Genomic DNA, 16220 nt, shown 5'->3' with positions numbered 1-16220 from the left:
GCGGTCGAGCCTACCGACCAGCACGTTGGCATCGAGTGGGCCGCAGACAAGGCGAACGGTGTGGTGGGCGTCCGGTGCAAGTACGACGCGGCTGGCCTCTGGTGCAAGTAAGACACAGAGGGCCTCTACCCACTGCTGGTGAGGAGTAGTGGGGGTACTGACGGGACGTGTACCCAGCTGCGACGTCGTGTCGACAGTAGGCAAGCGCCGATGGATCCGTTCTTGCCGTGCGGCGCGCCGCGCCTCTCACTCTGCGGCGCTCCAACGGTCTCGCCGTATGGCGAGCCGCAGCCTATCGGCGCAGACGCGCCTAGCCTGCTCTGCGGTGCGCCATCGATCATGTTGTGCGGCGAGCTGCAGCCTGTCGGTGCTGACATGCATATCTTGATCCGCGATGCTGAAGTGCCATGCGCCAAGGGTCTGCTCAACCCTAGCGATGACGCGCACACGACGTCGTCCATCGTGTTGCCGGGGAGCGCCTCGGCCTCGACGGGCCGTGGCGCCTGCTCATTTTCCTTGTCGACGAGGTTGATGGCAGAGGCGACACTTTGGTGGGTTGGCATGCTTGGAAAAGGTGTATGTGCTACATGCTACGCTTGTTGCCTCCGTGCATCGCGCGCCTCCTAGGTTTATGTGCAATATCGCTGGTTGGCGGGAAAACGGTGAGGAAATGGTGGCATGTTCATAAAATGCCATCAATTAATGGAAACTTACCATAGAAGGAACATCGAGCTAGCACAAGAAGTAGATGATAATCATATGATCGTTTATCCTAGTTAATTATGCATGTAATAGTTTACTTTGGTGTGTGGAAATGTCATGTGTGTATTAGCCACCTATGTAATTGGATGTTTGCCGCGTATTACACACATCTTGTTTATGTGAAATGTTTCTGTTCTCTTGGCTCAACACAAACAGTTTATTGGAATGAATTGTATGCCCTCCAATGCACACACCTTGATCTGGTTGAACAGTTTCTGTTGCGTTGCCTAATCGAAAACAGTTCATCCGAGTGAACTGTATGCCGTATATCGCACACACCTTGATCTGGCTGACCGTTTCTTTTGTGTTGCCTAATCACAAATAGTTCATACGAGTAAACCATATGCTGCATATCGCACACACCTTCATCTGGCTGCCCATTTCTTTTGTTCCTCCTCATCGCAAACAATTCATTGAACTGGACCGTATGCCCTGCATCGCACACGTAACTCAAATATGAACCATGTTTGATGCATTCGTGATCGCAAATGTTTTGCACCTTTTTTGATAGGTTTTTTATACCACCATTTGCGATTATTGCATCGCACACAGTTTCGTCGAAGGGTCTCTGATGTCGCTTGAAGCTACGTCGGTATTTCCCCAAAGAGGAAGGGATGATGTAGCACAACGGCGGTAGGTATTTCCCTCAGATATGAAACCAAGGTTATCGAACCAGTAGGAGAACCAAGCAATACAACGTAAACAGCCCCAGCACACAAATTACAAATACTCGCAATCCGGCTTGTTAAAGGGGTGTCAATCCCTTTCGAGTAATGGTGCCAGAAATTGGCAAACGGACGTGAAAGAGTTGTAAATATTGATAGATCGAATGCCAAATAAAATAAATTAGAATGAATTGCAGCAAGGTATTTTTGTATTTTTGGTTTAGTAGATCTGAAAATAAAAGGCAAATAAAAGTAGATCGCGATGGCAAATAATATGAGAAAGAGACCCGGGGGCCGTAGGTTTCACTAGTGGCTTCTCTTGAGAAAAATAGCAAATGGTGGGTAAACAAATTAGTGTTGGGAAATTGATAGAACTTCAAATACTCATGACAATATCAAGGCAATGATCATTATATAGGCATCACGTCCAAGATTAGTAGACCGACTCCTGCCTGCATCTACTACTATTACTCCACACATCGACCGTTATCCAGCATGCATCTAGTGTATTAAGTTCATGGACGAAAGGAGTAATGCAATAAGAACGATGACATGATGTAGACAAGATCTATCTATGTAGAGATAGACCCCATCGTTTTATCCTTAGTAGCAACGATACATACGTGTCGGTTCCCCTTCTATCACAAGTTGGCGAAACAAAACCCAAACATCAGAGTAGAAATACAAGGCTATAATCAATCATGCATATAAGAGATCAAATAAACTCAAATAACTTTCATGGATATAAAAAGATAGATCTGATCATAAACTCAAAGTTCATCCGATACCAACAAACACACCGCAAAAAGAGTTACATCATATGGATCTCCAAGAGACCATTGTATTGAGAATCAAACGAGAGAGAGGAAGCCATCTAGCTACTAACTACAGACCCGAAGGTCTAGAAAGAACTACTCATGCATCATCTAAGAGGCACCAATGGAAGTGGTGAACCCCTCCGTGGTGGTGTTTAGATTGGATCCGGTGGTTCTGGACTCTGTGGCGGCTGGAATTGATTTTTGTCGACTCCCCTAGGGTTTCTATAGTATTGGGGTATTTATAGAGCAAATAGGCAGTCCGGGGGCCCCCGAGGTGGGCACAACCCACCAGGGCGCGTTTGGGCCTCCTGGTGCGCCCTGGTGGGTTGTGCTCTCCTCGGAGCACCCCCGGGCGCAGCCTTGGCCCATTAGGTGTCTTCTGGTCCCAAAAAATCTCCGTAAAGTTTCGTGGCATTTAGACTCCGTTTGGTATTGATTTGCTGCAATGTAAAAAACATGCGGAAAACGGTAACTGGCACTTGGCACTGTGTCAATAGGTTAGTACCAAAAATGATATAAAATGATTATATAACATCCAAGATTGATAATATAACAGCATGGAACAATCAAAAATTATAGATACGTTGGAGACGTATCAGCATCCCCAAGCTTAACTCCTACTCATCCTCGAGTAGGGAAGTGATAAAAACAAAAAAATTGATGTGGAATGCTGCCTAACATGTCATATCATATTTCTTTTCTTTATAGCATGGACATTTGGACTTTTATATTGTTCAAAGAAATAGTCTACTTTTGACATGATAACTTAAATACTCAAGCATACCAACAAGCAGCCATGTCTTTCAAAATATCAACGCTAAAATAAGCTATCCCTAGCCCATCATGCTCAATCATTGATCCATTCATGAAACACACTCGCATATTAACTACACCCAATGCTCAAGTACCAGCCATTCTCGCTGTGTCAAGCTTGTGACTTGCATTGTATCAGGTTGGTAAGAGCTTGTATCTCAATAGGACTGAATGTAGCCAGGAGTTGTCTTAGGTTAGTCTAATGTGCCAAAACATTAGTCAAACCATAGTGCCTCCTAGTTGTGCTTTTATAAGAGAAGATGGAGACTCAAATTCAAAATAAAAATTGCATAAAGTAAAAGAAAGGCCCTTCGCAGAGGAAAGTAGGGATTTATAGAGGTGCCGAGCTCAAAGCAAAAAACTTAGAGATAAAAACATTTTGGGAGGTGTATCCTTCCCACCAACGAAAATGACTTAGAGTTCCAAACACTTTCCATGCTAGATATATCATAGGCGGTTCCCAAACAGAAAATAAAGTTTTCCTTTTTCCACCATACTTTCACTTTCCATGGCTAGCCGTATCCGTGGTTGCCCTCCATACCAACACTTTCCAAGGAATTTATTATTTGACAACATAAAGTAAATTCATTTTTCGTGCAATGACAAGTGAATAAACACTCATCATGAGAATAACACATCTAGCATGGAAAATATTAGCCACCCCTCACCGCTCCGCTAGCGAAACGAACACACAAAAGAGAAGTTTATTTTGAAAATTAGAGATGGAACATACAAAATTGCTTAGAACGGCAAAACAATACCGCATATAGGTAGATATAGTGGACTCATGTGGCAAAACTGGTTTAAAGGTTTTTGGATGCACAAGTAGTGATCATACTTAGTGCAAAATGAAGGCTAGCAAAAGATTGAGAAGTGACCAACCAAGAAACGAATAATCTCATAAGCGAGCATTAAGCATAATTAACACCGAATAATGCACCACAAGTAGGATATAATTTCATTGCATAATTATTGATTTTCGTGCTTGCAAAGGGAATCACAGACCTTAACACCAATATTCTTACTAAAGCATAATTACTCATCAAGATGACTCACATATCACATCATCATATCTCAAAACTAATACTAAGAATCAAGTTTATTTTGTCCAATGATCTTCATGAAAGTTTTTATTATATCCTTCTTGGATATCTATCACTTAGGGACTAATTTTTATGTGTTGATTTTGATAAGCTCGAACAAATATAAGTAAAGATCATGAGCATAATTTTTCTTTCTCTCAAATTAATTTAAGTGAAGCAAGAAAGAATTTCTTGAAAATTTTACTAACTCTCAAATAAATCTAAGTGAAGCCAGAGAGCATTTCTTCAAAAATACTAAAGCACACCATGCTCAAAAACATATAAGTGACGCACTAGAGCAAGTCCATATCTCATAAAAATTTAAGTGAAGCATAGAGAGCAATTCTAACAAGTCATCACATAATTTTGGCTCTCTCAACTAGGTTTGTCCAGCAAGGAATCAAGACTTAAAACACAAAATAAAACAAGCAAAGACTCATATCATACAAGACGCTCCAAGCAAAACACATAGTATGTGACGAATAAAAATATAGCTTTGAGTAAAATACCGATGTCGTTAGAAGAAAGAGGGGATGCCACTCGGGGCATCCCCAAGCTTAGTTGCTTGCTCCCTTTTGGATAATAGCTTGGGATGCCGAGGCATCCCCAAGCTTAGGCTCTTCTTACTCCTTATTCCTTCATCCATCGTGAGATAACCCAAAACTTGAAAACTTCAATCACACAAAACTCAACAAAACTTTCGTGAGATCCGTTAGTATAAGAAAACAAATCACTACTATAAGTGTTGTAAACCAATTAATATTTTGTTTTTTCATTATATCTACTGTATTCCAACTTTTCTATGGCAAAAACTCATCAAATAAAACCATAGAGACATCAAAACAAGCACACAATGCAAAGAAAACAGAATCTGTCAAAAATAGAATGGTTTGTAGCAATCAGACTATTTCGTATACTTCTGTAACTCCAAAAATTCTGAGCAATTAGGACGGCCTGAGAAATTTTTATATTGATCTACTGCAAAAGGAATGGGTATTTTATCGCTCTTTGGTTGAAATTAAAATTATTTTTGCTAGCGCAAAAGTTTCTATTTTTTCAGCAAGATCAAACAACTATGACCCAAGAAGATCCTATAGGCTTTACTTGGCACAAACACTAATTAAAACATAAAAAAACACAATCATAACAGTAGCATAATTGTGCTAACACTCAAAAACAGGAAGCAAAAAACAAAAATAAATTTTATTCATTGGGTTGCCTCCCAACAAGTGCTATTGTTTCACGCCCCTAGCTAGGCATAAGATTTCAATGATGCTCACATGAAAGATAGTAATTGAAACACGAAGAGAGCATCATGTAACATGTGAAAAACACATTTAAGTCTAACATACTTCCTATGCATAAGAATTTTATAAGCAAACAAATTATCAATACAAGAAAATTCTAGCATATGCAAGGTGGAAGAATAAAACATTGACGATCTCAACATAATGAGAGGTAATTTAGTAACATAAAAATTTCTAAAACCATGCTTCCCTCTCTCATAATAATTGTGTGTAGGACCGTAATCAAATTCAATAATATAGCTATCATATAAAATTTTCTCTTCATGATCCACATGCATAAAAGTTTTATGATCTTCCAAGATAGTGGGATTAACATCAACTAAAGTCAAGACCTCTCCAAACCCACTTATGTCAAAAATTTCATAAGATTGAACACTCTCCAAATATGTGGGATTACTTTTACCTAAAGTTGACGCTCTTCCAAACCCACTTTCAATATTATTGCAAATATTATTATCAATATCATATTCATCATGAGGCTTAAATAAATTTTCAGAATCATAAGAAAAATCACCCCAATCATGATCATTGCAATAAGTAATGGACATAGCAAAATTAGCATCCCCAAGCTTGGGGTTTTGCATATTATTAGCACAATTGACATTAATAGAATTTATAGTAAAATCATTGCAATCATGCTTTTCATTCAAGGAGCTATCATGAATCACTTCATAAATTTCTTCATCACAATTTTCAGATTCACGAATCTCAAGCAAAACTTCATAAAGATAATCTAGTGCACTCAACTCACTAGCAATTGGTTCATGATAATTGGATCTCTTAAAAAGATTAACAAGTGGATGAGGATCCATATCAATTGATTTTTAGCAAGCAAAGATGCAAGCAAATAGAAGACACATGGCAACACAAGCAAACATGAGATATGATGAGAAAACGTCGAAAGAAAAAGAGGGCAAATAAAAACGCAAATATTTGTGAAGTGGGGGAGAGGAAAACGAGAGGCAAATGGCAAATAATGTAAATAGAGAGGAGATGATATTTGTGATTAGGAACCTGGTATATATTGAAGATACTCCCCGGCAACGGCGCCAGAAATTCCTTTTGATACCGCTTGAAGCTACGTCAGTATTTCCCCAAAGAGGAAGGGATGATGCAACACATCGGCGGTAGGTATTTCCCTTAGATATGAAACCAAGGTTATTGAACTAGTAAGAGAAGCAAGCAACACAACTTAAACAGCCCCTGCACACAAATAACAAATACTCGCAACCCGACATGTTAAAGGGGTTGTCAATCCCTTTCGGGTAACGGTGCCAGGGATTGGCAAACTGACGTGAGAGAGTTGTAAATATTGATAGATTGAAGGCCAAATAAAGTAAATAAGAATAAATTGCAGCAAGGTATTTTCGTATTTTTGTTTTAGTAGATCTGAAAATAAAAGACAAATAAAAGTAGATCGCGAAGGCAAATAATATGAGAAAGAGACCTGGGGCCTGTAGGTTTCACTAGTGGTTTCTCTCGAGAAAAATAGCAAACAGTGGGTAAACAAATTACTGTTGAGCAATTGATAGAACTTCAAATACTCATGATGATATCCGGGCAATGATCATTATATAGGCATCACGTCCAAGATTAGTAGACCGACTCCTGCCTGCATCTACTACTATTACTCCACACATCGACCGCTATCCAACATGCATCTAGTGTATTAAGTTCATGGAGACACGGAGTAATGCAATAAGAACGATGACATGATGTAGACAAGATCTATCTATGTGGAGATAGACCCCCTTGTTTTATCCTTAGTAGCAATGATACATACGTGTCGGTTCCCCTTCTGTCACTGGGATCAAGCACCGTAAGATCAAACCCACTACAAAGCACCTTTTCCCATTGCAAGATAAATAGATCAAGTTGGCCAAACAAAACCCAATTATCGAAGAGGAAATACGAGGCTATAAGCAATCATGCATATATGAGGTCAAAGAAACTCAAATACCTTTCATGGGTATAAAAAGATAGATCTGATCATAAACTCAAAGTTCATCCGATCCCAACAAACACACCGCAAAAAGAGTTACATCATATGGATCTCCAAGAGACCATTGTATTGAGAATCAAACGAGAGAGAGGAAGCCATCTAGCTACTAACTACGGACCCGAAGGTCTAGAAAGAACTACTCATGCATCATCTAAGAGGCACCAATGGAAGTGGTGAACCCCTCCGTGATGGTGTTTAGATTGGATCCGGTGGTTCTGGACTCTGTGGCGGCTGGAATTGATTTTTGTCGACTCCCCTAGGGTTTCTATAATATTGGGGTATTTATAGAGCAAATAGGCAGTCCGGGGGCCCCCGAGGTGGGCACAACCCACCAGGGCGCGTTTGGGCCTCCTGGCGCGCCCTGGTGGGTTGTGCTCTCCTCGGAGCACCCCCGGGCGCAGCCTTGGCCCATTAGGTGTCTTCTGGTCCCAAAAAATCTCCGTAAAGTTTCGTGGCATTTAGACTCCGTTTGGTATTGATTTGCTGCAATGTAAAAAACATGCGGAAAACGGTAACTGGCACTTGGCACTATGTCAATAGGTTAGTACCAAAAATGATATAAAATGATTATATAACATCCAAGATTGATAATATAACAGCATGGAACAATCAAAAATTATAGATACGTTGGAGTCGTATCAGTCTCTGATCGTAGTGTCACGTTAGCAGCATCCTGCGGTAGTGCTTCACCAAATTTGGGCCTAAGGGAATGCATTGTGGAGTAGAAATTAGATGATGGGTTGCGAGAGTGACAGAAGCTTAAACCCCAGTATATGTGCTATTCCGTAAGGGACCAATTGGATCCAAAAGTTTAATGCTATGGTTAGAATTTGTTCTTAATACTTTTCTCGTAGTTGCGGATGCTTGCGGGAGGGTTAATCATAAGTAGGAGGTTTGTTCAAGTAATAACAACACTTAAAAAACGGTCCACCCACATATCAAATTATCAAAGTAGTGAACACAAATCGAACCAACATGATGAAAGTGACTAGATGAAATTCCCGTGTACCCTCAAGAACGCTTTGCTTATTATAAGAGACCGTTTTGGCCTGTCCTTTGCCTCAAAAGGATTGGGATACCTTGCTGCACTTTTGCTACTATTATCGTTACTTGCTCGTTACAAATTATCTTGCTATCAAACTACTCTGCTACTTACAATTTCAGCACTTGCAGACATTACCTTGCTGAAAACCACTTGTCATTTCCTTCTGCTCCTCGTTGGGTTCGACACTCTTACTTATCTAAAAGAGCTACAATTGATCCCCTATACTTGTGGGTCATCACCTGCTAAGCTGAAGATTCTCAAGACGGAGACGTTTATCCGAAGAAGGTTGCCACCCTCGACTTTGAAGACAAGTTTGGGGCTACTGATGGTGTCCTGGACAAGGGGGTCCCTGCATAGCCAGTCTAGTCCCTATGCTGGACTGATAGCCCGCTAATGATGGACTTAGGAGGCCTCTAACCTATGGCATAAGCATATTGGGCTTCACCAAGTACTTGTCGTGTACTCCAAGGATATCTACTAGTTTGACATGTAATCCCTGGATGGCAACCGACCATGTGTAACCCTAGATACCCCCCGGTGCCTATTTAAACCAGAGGGTTGAGCCCGTAAAGGGACATCGATTATCATCTCCATTAGCCTTAGGGTTTATTCCACAATGTACGATCTCGAGGTAGATCAACTTTGTACTTTGATACATCCACAATATAAGCAAGAGCATGACGTAGGGTTTTACCTCCTCAAGAGGGCCCGGACCTGGGTAAACACCATGTCCTCTATCTCCTGTTACCCATCGATCTGATCTCACAACTCGAGCCCCCCTACCCAAGGTCTCCCGATTTTGACACCGACATGAGGTAAATAAAAAGGCAAATAAAAAGTGGAGCAAGTGGATGATAATTTGAGTGAAGGTACTTGATAGGTTTGGATGATGTCTCCCCGACAACATCACTAGAAATTCTTTCTGCTACTTGTGAGCTGCGTTGGGATTTTTCCCGGAGAGGAAGGGCGGAGCACTACAGTAGAGATAAGTATTTCCCTCGGTGAGAACCAATAGGAGAATCACGCCAAGCCTCGTGAACAACACCTACATACACAAAAGAAAATACTTGCACCCAACGCGAGCAAGATGATTGTCAATCCCCTTGACCTCGTTATTTGCAAGGATTAAATCTTGTATAGGAATATAAATAAATTTCAAAATAAATAAAAGGAAATAAAATGCAGTGGGTGAATAAAATACTGTTGGGCAATTGATATAAAAACGCATAATTATGATGTTATTCATGGCAATGATCATGTATATAGGCATCACGTCCGTGACAAGTAGACCGACTCCTGTCTACTACTATTACTCCACCAATCGACCGCTATCCAGCATGCATCTATGGTATTAAGTTCATGAAAAACAGAGTAATGTCTTAAGCAAGATGAAATGATGTAGACCCAGGGGCCATAGTTCTCACTAGAGGTTTCTCTCTCTCGAACACATAGCATACGGTGGGTAAATAAATTACGTACTGTTGGGCAATGATAGAAAAATGTATAGTTATGATGTTATTCATGGCAATGATCATGTATATAGGCATCACGTCCGTGACAAGTAGACCTACTCCTGTCTACATCTACTACTATTACTCCACCAATCGACCGCTATCCAGCATGCATCTATGGTACTAAGTCCATGACAAACAGAGTAACGACTTAAGCAAGATGACATGCTGTAGACAAAGTAAACCCAATGAATATGAATAAACCACATCATTTTACCCTTAACGGGAACAACACTAATACGTGTCTTGTCCCCTTCTGTCACTGGATGTAGAGCATCACAATATTGAACCCATTACAAAGTGCCTCTCCCACTGAAGATAAATCAATCTAGTTGGCCAAACCAAACGGATATATCGGAGAATAATATAAAGCTATAACAATCATGCATAATAAAGTTCAGAAAAGACTCAATTACTTTCAGCGAAATCATAAACTCACAAATCATTGGATCCCAACAAACACACCGCAAAAGAAGATTACATTGGATAGAACTCCAAGAAGATCGGTGAGAACATTGTATTGAAGATCAAAGAGAGAGAAGAAGCCATCTAGCTACTAGCTACTCACACATCATCGGAAGGCAGTAACGTTGATGTAGAAGCCCTCCGTGATTGATCCCCCCCTTTGACAGAGTACTGGAAAGGCCTCCAGATGAGATCACAGAAGAACGAAGACTTGCTGCTGCAAAAAAAGTGTTTTGGATGGTTCTTTGTTGGTTTGGAAATATTTGTGAATTTATAGAAGTTGAATTAGGTCAAACGAAGTTGCATGGGGCCCACGAGCTTAGGGGCGCGCCTGGTGAGCTTGTGGCTCTCTCATGGCTCTTCTGGCCTCCTCCCGAAGCTTCTAGGGTCCCTTCTGGTCCAGAAAAAAGCACAGTAAAGTTTTATCGTGTTTGGACTTAGTTTGATATTGATTTTCTGGAAAACCAAAAACATGCAAAAAGACAGGAACTGGCACTAGGCACTTGGTTAATAGCCTAGTCCAAAAAATTGATATAGAATAGCATAAAAATGCATATAAAGCATTCAAGATTGACAATATAATAACATGAAACAATAAAAAAATAGATATGTTGGAGACATATCAGGACCCTTGTCGGTCCGCGGAGCAGTCCGGAGTCTGTTTTTCCCGCAAATCGAAGCAACTTGTGGGGAGCAATGCGGGAGTTCGGACATCCACTTGGCCATCAAAAAGCAATCACATGATCCTCCTCTCTTTTCTCCCTCCCTCTCTCTTCTCCCAATCGCGCACCACACACACACACACACATACCAACCACATGCATGCCCCCCTCCTCTGGCCTCCTTTCGAAGCTTCTAGGGCCCCTTCGGGTCCAAAAAAGATCACAGTAAAGTTTCATCGTATTTGGACTTAGTTTGATATTGAATTTCTGGAAAACCAAAAACATGCAAAAAAACAAAAAATGGCACTGGGCACTGCGTTAATAGGCTAGTCCCAAAAATTGATATAGAATAGCATAAAAATGCATATAAAGCATTCAAGATTGATAATATAATAGCATGAAACAATCAAAAAATTTAGATACGTTGGAGACGTATCAGGACCCTTATCGATCTGTGGAGCAGTCCGCAGTCTGTTTTTCCCACAAATCGAAGCAACTCGTGGGGAGCAATGCGGGAGTTCGGACATCCACTTGACCATCAAAAAGTAATTACATGATCCTCCTCTCTTCTCTCTCTCTCTCTCTCTCTCTCTCTCTCTCTCTCTCTCTCTTCTCCCAATCGCGCACCACACACACACATACCAACCACATGCATGCCCCCCCTTCTCTGGCCTCTCCTCTTTCACATCTCAACCGGACGAATAAGGATGTTTTTTTGATTAAAGATTTTTTTTCTTTGAGTAATTGTGGTTATAGACCGGATGACTCCCTCCTGCATCATGTCCGTGGTCCACGTCCGGACGAACATGAAAAAGACATTTAAACGGGCTATAGGTAGTAGGGCTTTGCACGTCCGGATCGAAATAGCTCTTCAGTGTTCCCTTGGAAATGGCCCAAGTAGTAGTACCCTCAAACGCAAGTGTGAACGGGCGACTGAAACCGGCGTCCCCTTTCACGGTACGTGGACCGACCGTTCTTTCTGGAACACACAGAAAACTCATCTAGGTTAACTTTTGGGGGTTCCTGAATTTAATTTCGCCGATGCGCTTTCAGTAGGAGGAGACGTCCTCGTTGACGACGAGGCGCTTACGGTAACTTCTTAAATCTTAAGATGATATGCCAGCTTAGTCTTTCAAAGGTGGTCATAGGGGTAGGACGTGCGTGTGTACATTCATATGGGTGAGTGTATGTGCGAAGTACGAGCGTTTGCGTCTGTATTGTGTTAAAAGAAACCCTAGTCGCCTATGAAACACCTACTACGCCGGGTACGTGCAGACATTTGTTAGGCATCGTTGCAAAAACGATTGGTTGTTGAGTATTTTTTTTAGAATTAGTTGGTTGTTGAGTTGAGACACAAACTTAAAAAAATGAGACCAACTCAAGGGGTAATTCTCGTTAGCATTTTTTTATATAGAAGAAACTTCACAAACACCACGTGTTCGAGTCGAGACTCGAACTTGAATAGGCTGACAGCAATCTCAACTGCCCAGCCAACGGGTCGACGCCCATCAGTATTGAAAAGAAAAGAAAACCTCACCAGTACCACTCCCTCTGGCCCAAGTGTGTGTGTGAAAGTGGGGGGACGAATTCAGCCGCCCGGTTCACGATACGTGGACCGACCGTTCTTTCTGGAATTGTGGAGCACAGAAAAGAAGGCAGCCCAGGACGCGCCGCCCCGCTCCCCGACCCAACGGCAGCACCCGGATCGGACGGCCGGGAACCTCGCGTGGGACGAAAGCTAATCGACCCCCGCCCCCGCTGCGATCCGCCGCCCACCGCCGATCCTGCGGCCACCATTCCTGCGTCCATCCAAAGCTAACCAAACCCCCCCACACGCGCCCCGCACACAAAAAATAAAATTCCATTCCCCCCCAAAAAAACCCTATATAAAACCCCCCATCCTCCGCCTCCCCCAACTCCGATTCGAAATACTCCTCCTCCACCTAGGGTTTTGCTGCCTCCCTCCCCCACCGCCGCCGTCGCCGCCCGCGTCCACCATGGTGAGTCCGGCGCTCACGGTTTCCGATTGATTCCGCTGCGTCTGGCGTTGGATCCGGGCCTGATCTGTTTCGATTTGGCTTTGTCGCAGGCGCTGCCGAACCAGAACACCGTCGATTACCCCAGCTTCAAGCTCGTCATCGTCGGCGATGGCGGGACTGGTGAGCCTCCTTCTCCCCTTACTCTCGTTCGTTGTGGTTGTGGTAGATTAGGCCGTGATCTGTCCGATGCGCCTGCTTGTTGCCGTCGTTGCGGCGAGATCTGGCTCAGTTACCAGTTTGCCTGGCCTCCGGATGGAATCTGACGCCCTATTAGGTGTTGGGGATTGCGGGGGCGACCCTAATCCGTGCCACGAAAGGGTTTCGTGGTTGGTCCTGCCGTAGGGAATCAGTTTTCGATGCTTTCCGTTTTGGAAAGCAGGGAAAACAGAGTTAGTAATTGCGAAAGGGATTTAGATCATGGAGGTCTCGATGCTTTTGCATCATATATTTTACCAATAGACTATGTCTGTCAGATTGAACCTCTTCTTATACGCAGTTGCTCCAATAGTTTATAGCAACTGAATATAGAGTGAAAAATTATCAGCAGATTCTATGTATTAAAAGGATTATTTGAACAGGGGAGTGTGTGTTCTTTGAATTATTATTAGATCGGACATTACTGAAAGGCAAAGATGGAGTAACATTACTGTTTATGAAATGTTCCATTTTTCATGCACCAGTGTAAAAGGTCTGCCTATTAGAATTGTGTTTAGGTGCAATGGAAGACCTAATTTGAAGTAATAGTTGTGCTTACAAATGAAAATTCCCTTGATATCTAGATAGTTTTGTCTCAGTTCTGAATCACTTTAGTGCCATCTGCTAGATTGGTATCTCATGCATCATGTATGCTAATCAAAACATGAACCTACCATAGCATTGCTCAATTGCAATTGTCAGTATTTTTTTTACTGCTCAGCCCTTTCTTCATTAGCATCCTGCTTTGCCTGGTTATCCTTCTCCAACCATTGACAGCAGAGGTTCTGATGCTGTTATCTGTTTGCAGGCAAAACCACATTTGTGAAGAGGCATCTCACTGGAGAGTTTGAGAAGAAATACGAACGTATGTGTATTCTCTTCTGCACCTATGCCGCTTGGCATGCATCATGTCTAAGAAATTCATCATTTTTTCCCTTTTGCAGCCACCATTGGTGTTGAAGTTCACCCGTTGGATTTCACCACTAACTGTGGAAAGATCCGTTTCTACTGCTGGGACACTGCTGGGCAAGAGAAGTTTGGTGGCCTTAGGGATGGATACTAGTAAGTGTTTTGTGGTGGATTTTAGCTATTTTTTTCTGCACATGACTGTTGTGTAGCTGTCTAAATAGTAGATGTATTTGTTAGGGTGTATTTATTTCCTTAGATTTATCAGTATAATGCTTACCTTATTGTTTCTATTTGTTTGACTGATATTTCTTTCTTAATTATTTGTGCAGTATCCATGGTCAGTGTGCGATTATCATGTTTGATGTCACTTCAAGGCTGACCTACAAGAATGTTCCTACGTGGCACAGGGACTTGTGCAGGTTTGCTTCTGAAGCAATCATCTCTACTTCACCGAATGTGATATTGTGCTATCATTAGAGTTCTGATGTCTGTATATTAACCTGTTGCAGGGTTTGTGAGAACATCCCCATTGTGCTGTGTGGCAACAAGGTTGATGTGAAGAACAGGCAGGTTAAGGCCAAGCAGGTGACATTCCACAGGAAGAAGAACCTCCAGTACTATGAAATCTCTGCCAAGAGCAACTACAACTTTGAGAAGCCCTTCCTTTACCTTGCTAGGAAGCTGGCTGGGTAATTTTCTTTCATCCCCATTGCTTTCCTTTGCCTGTAATATTGCATCATTGTTCTTGTACTAAGGCTTTTTTGCTGATGTCAGTGATCCCAACATCCACTTCGTCGAAGCAGTGGCCCTTAAGCCTCCAGAAGTGACCTTCGACTTGGCCATGCAGCAACAGTAAGTGACTTGTTCACTGGGATTGTTCATGTTCAGTTTGTATGTTCAAATGAATGAAGTAGTGGATTGCTCATTTGCTTTTTTGCGACTTCTGTAGGCACGAGGCTGAGCTTGCGGCTGCAGCGGCACAGCCACTGCCTGATGACGATGACGATCTGATCGAGTAGAGAGAGGATCATGAGTCTGTCTTATCAATCAATACTTTGAGAGCCAGAGACTATGCGAGTCGGTTTTAGGTTGAAGGCTTGATTTGGAGTAGTCAAGCCGGATGTTTTTCCTGTCTGCCTTGCCTTGTCTGGTGGGCTGCAAACTGTTTGTGTGACATTGATCTACATCATGTTGCTTGCCATGGATTTGTTGTTGGCCACCTTGATGGTTCATCAGTATTATTATGCCTGTTGGCTCAATGTGTGGATCATATATTTATCTTGAGCATCTGTGTGCTTGCTATGCGCTTGGTTTTGTTATTATAGGTTCGCTGCCGGACTATGTCAATGGCCAGGGAGGCACTCGCTACACTTTTTTTTTAGAGCTGGTGATTTTGTTTATCTCAGATAAACACAATTTGCGGTAGCACAGCCCTCTGTTGAAGAGCTCGGTCTAATCAGCATTTCCGATGATGTTGAACTTGTTAATATTTAAATCATTAAGACAATTCAATTTATTGACTGGGTAAATTGAAGCCCAAAAGAAGGAAGTACCTTACCAATGCCCCTGCCATTTGGCTAGCAGTTCTGCTGAAGCTTGAATTGCTCTTACGGCTGACATCTACTCCCTTACTTGTCTTAGATTTGTTTAGATACATCTATATCTAGACAAATCCAAGACAAGTAATTCGGAACGGAGGGAGTAAAATTTTGCTTCATGCAGCCAATTCAACACCCATGTGCTTAAACCTTCACCCACTCGTCTTGCTATCCGGCCGTTGCCCTCTTTTGCTTATACTGATGCTAGGGGCCAAGGACACCTCCAAGCAAAACAGAGGGAGTTCCCATATTCTAGGATTCAATGAAATTGTGCATCTTGGCCGGAATGAGCATTCCCATCACATAGCCCTACAGAGTTAAGACAACCTCTTCGAGTGGAATAGAGG

The 16220-nt window shown here is 42.2% G+C and overlaps 1 protein-coding gene across 1 annotated transcript; it reads left to right on the top strand.

Moving 5' to 3' along the window:
* Positions 1 to 12987: 12987 nt before the first annotated feature.
* LOC119293077 (GTP-binding nuclear protein Ran-2) lies at positions 12988 to 15559 on the top strand. Its single transcript, XM_037571669.1, has 8 exons — positions 12988 to 13132; positions 13222 to 13291; positions 14175 to 14231; positions 14311 to 14428; positions 14605 to 14694; positions 14785 to 14964; positions 15050 to 15127; positions 15225 to 15559. Exons 1-8 carry the CDS (start codon positions 13130 to 13132, stop codon positions 15292 to 15294), a joined length of 666 nt encoding a protein of 221 aa, XP_037427566.1. The 5' UTR covers positions 12988 to 13129; the 3' UTR covers positions 15295 to 15559.
* The last annotated feature ends 661 nt before the right edge of the window (positions 15560 to 16220 follow it).

The sequence above is a fragment of the Triticum dicoccoides genome, chromosome 1A, assembly GCF_002162155.2.
Source record: "Triticum dicoccoides isolate Atlit2015 ecotype Zavitan chromosome 1A, WEW_v2.0, whole genome shotgun sequence".
NCBI lineage: Eukaryota > Viridiplantae > Streptophyta > Magnoliopsida > Poales > Poaceae > Triticum > Triticum dicoccoides.
This window is presented reverse-complemented; position numbering and strand designations above follow the sequence as displayed.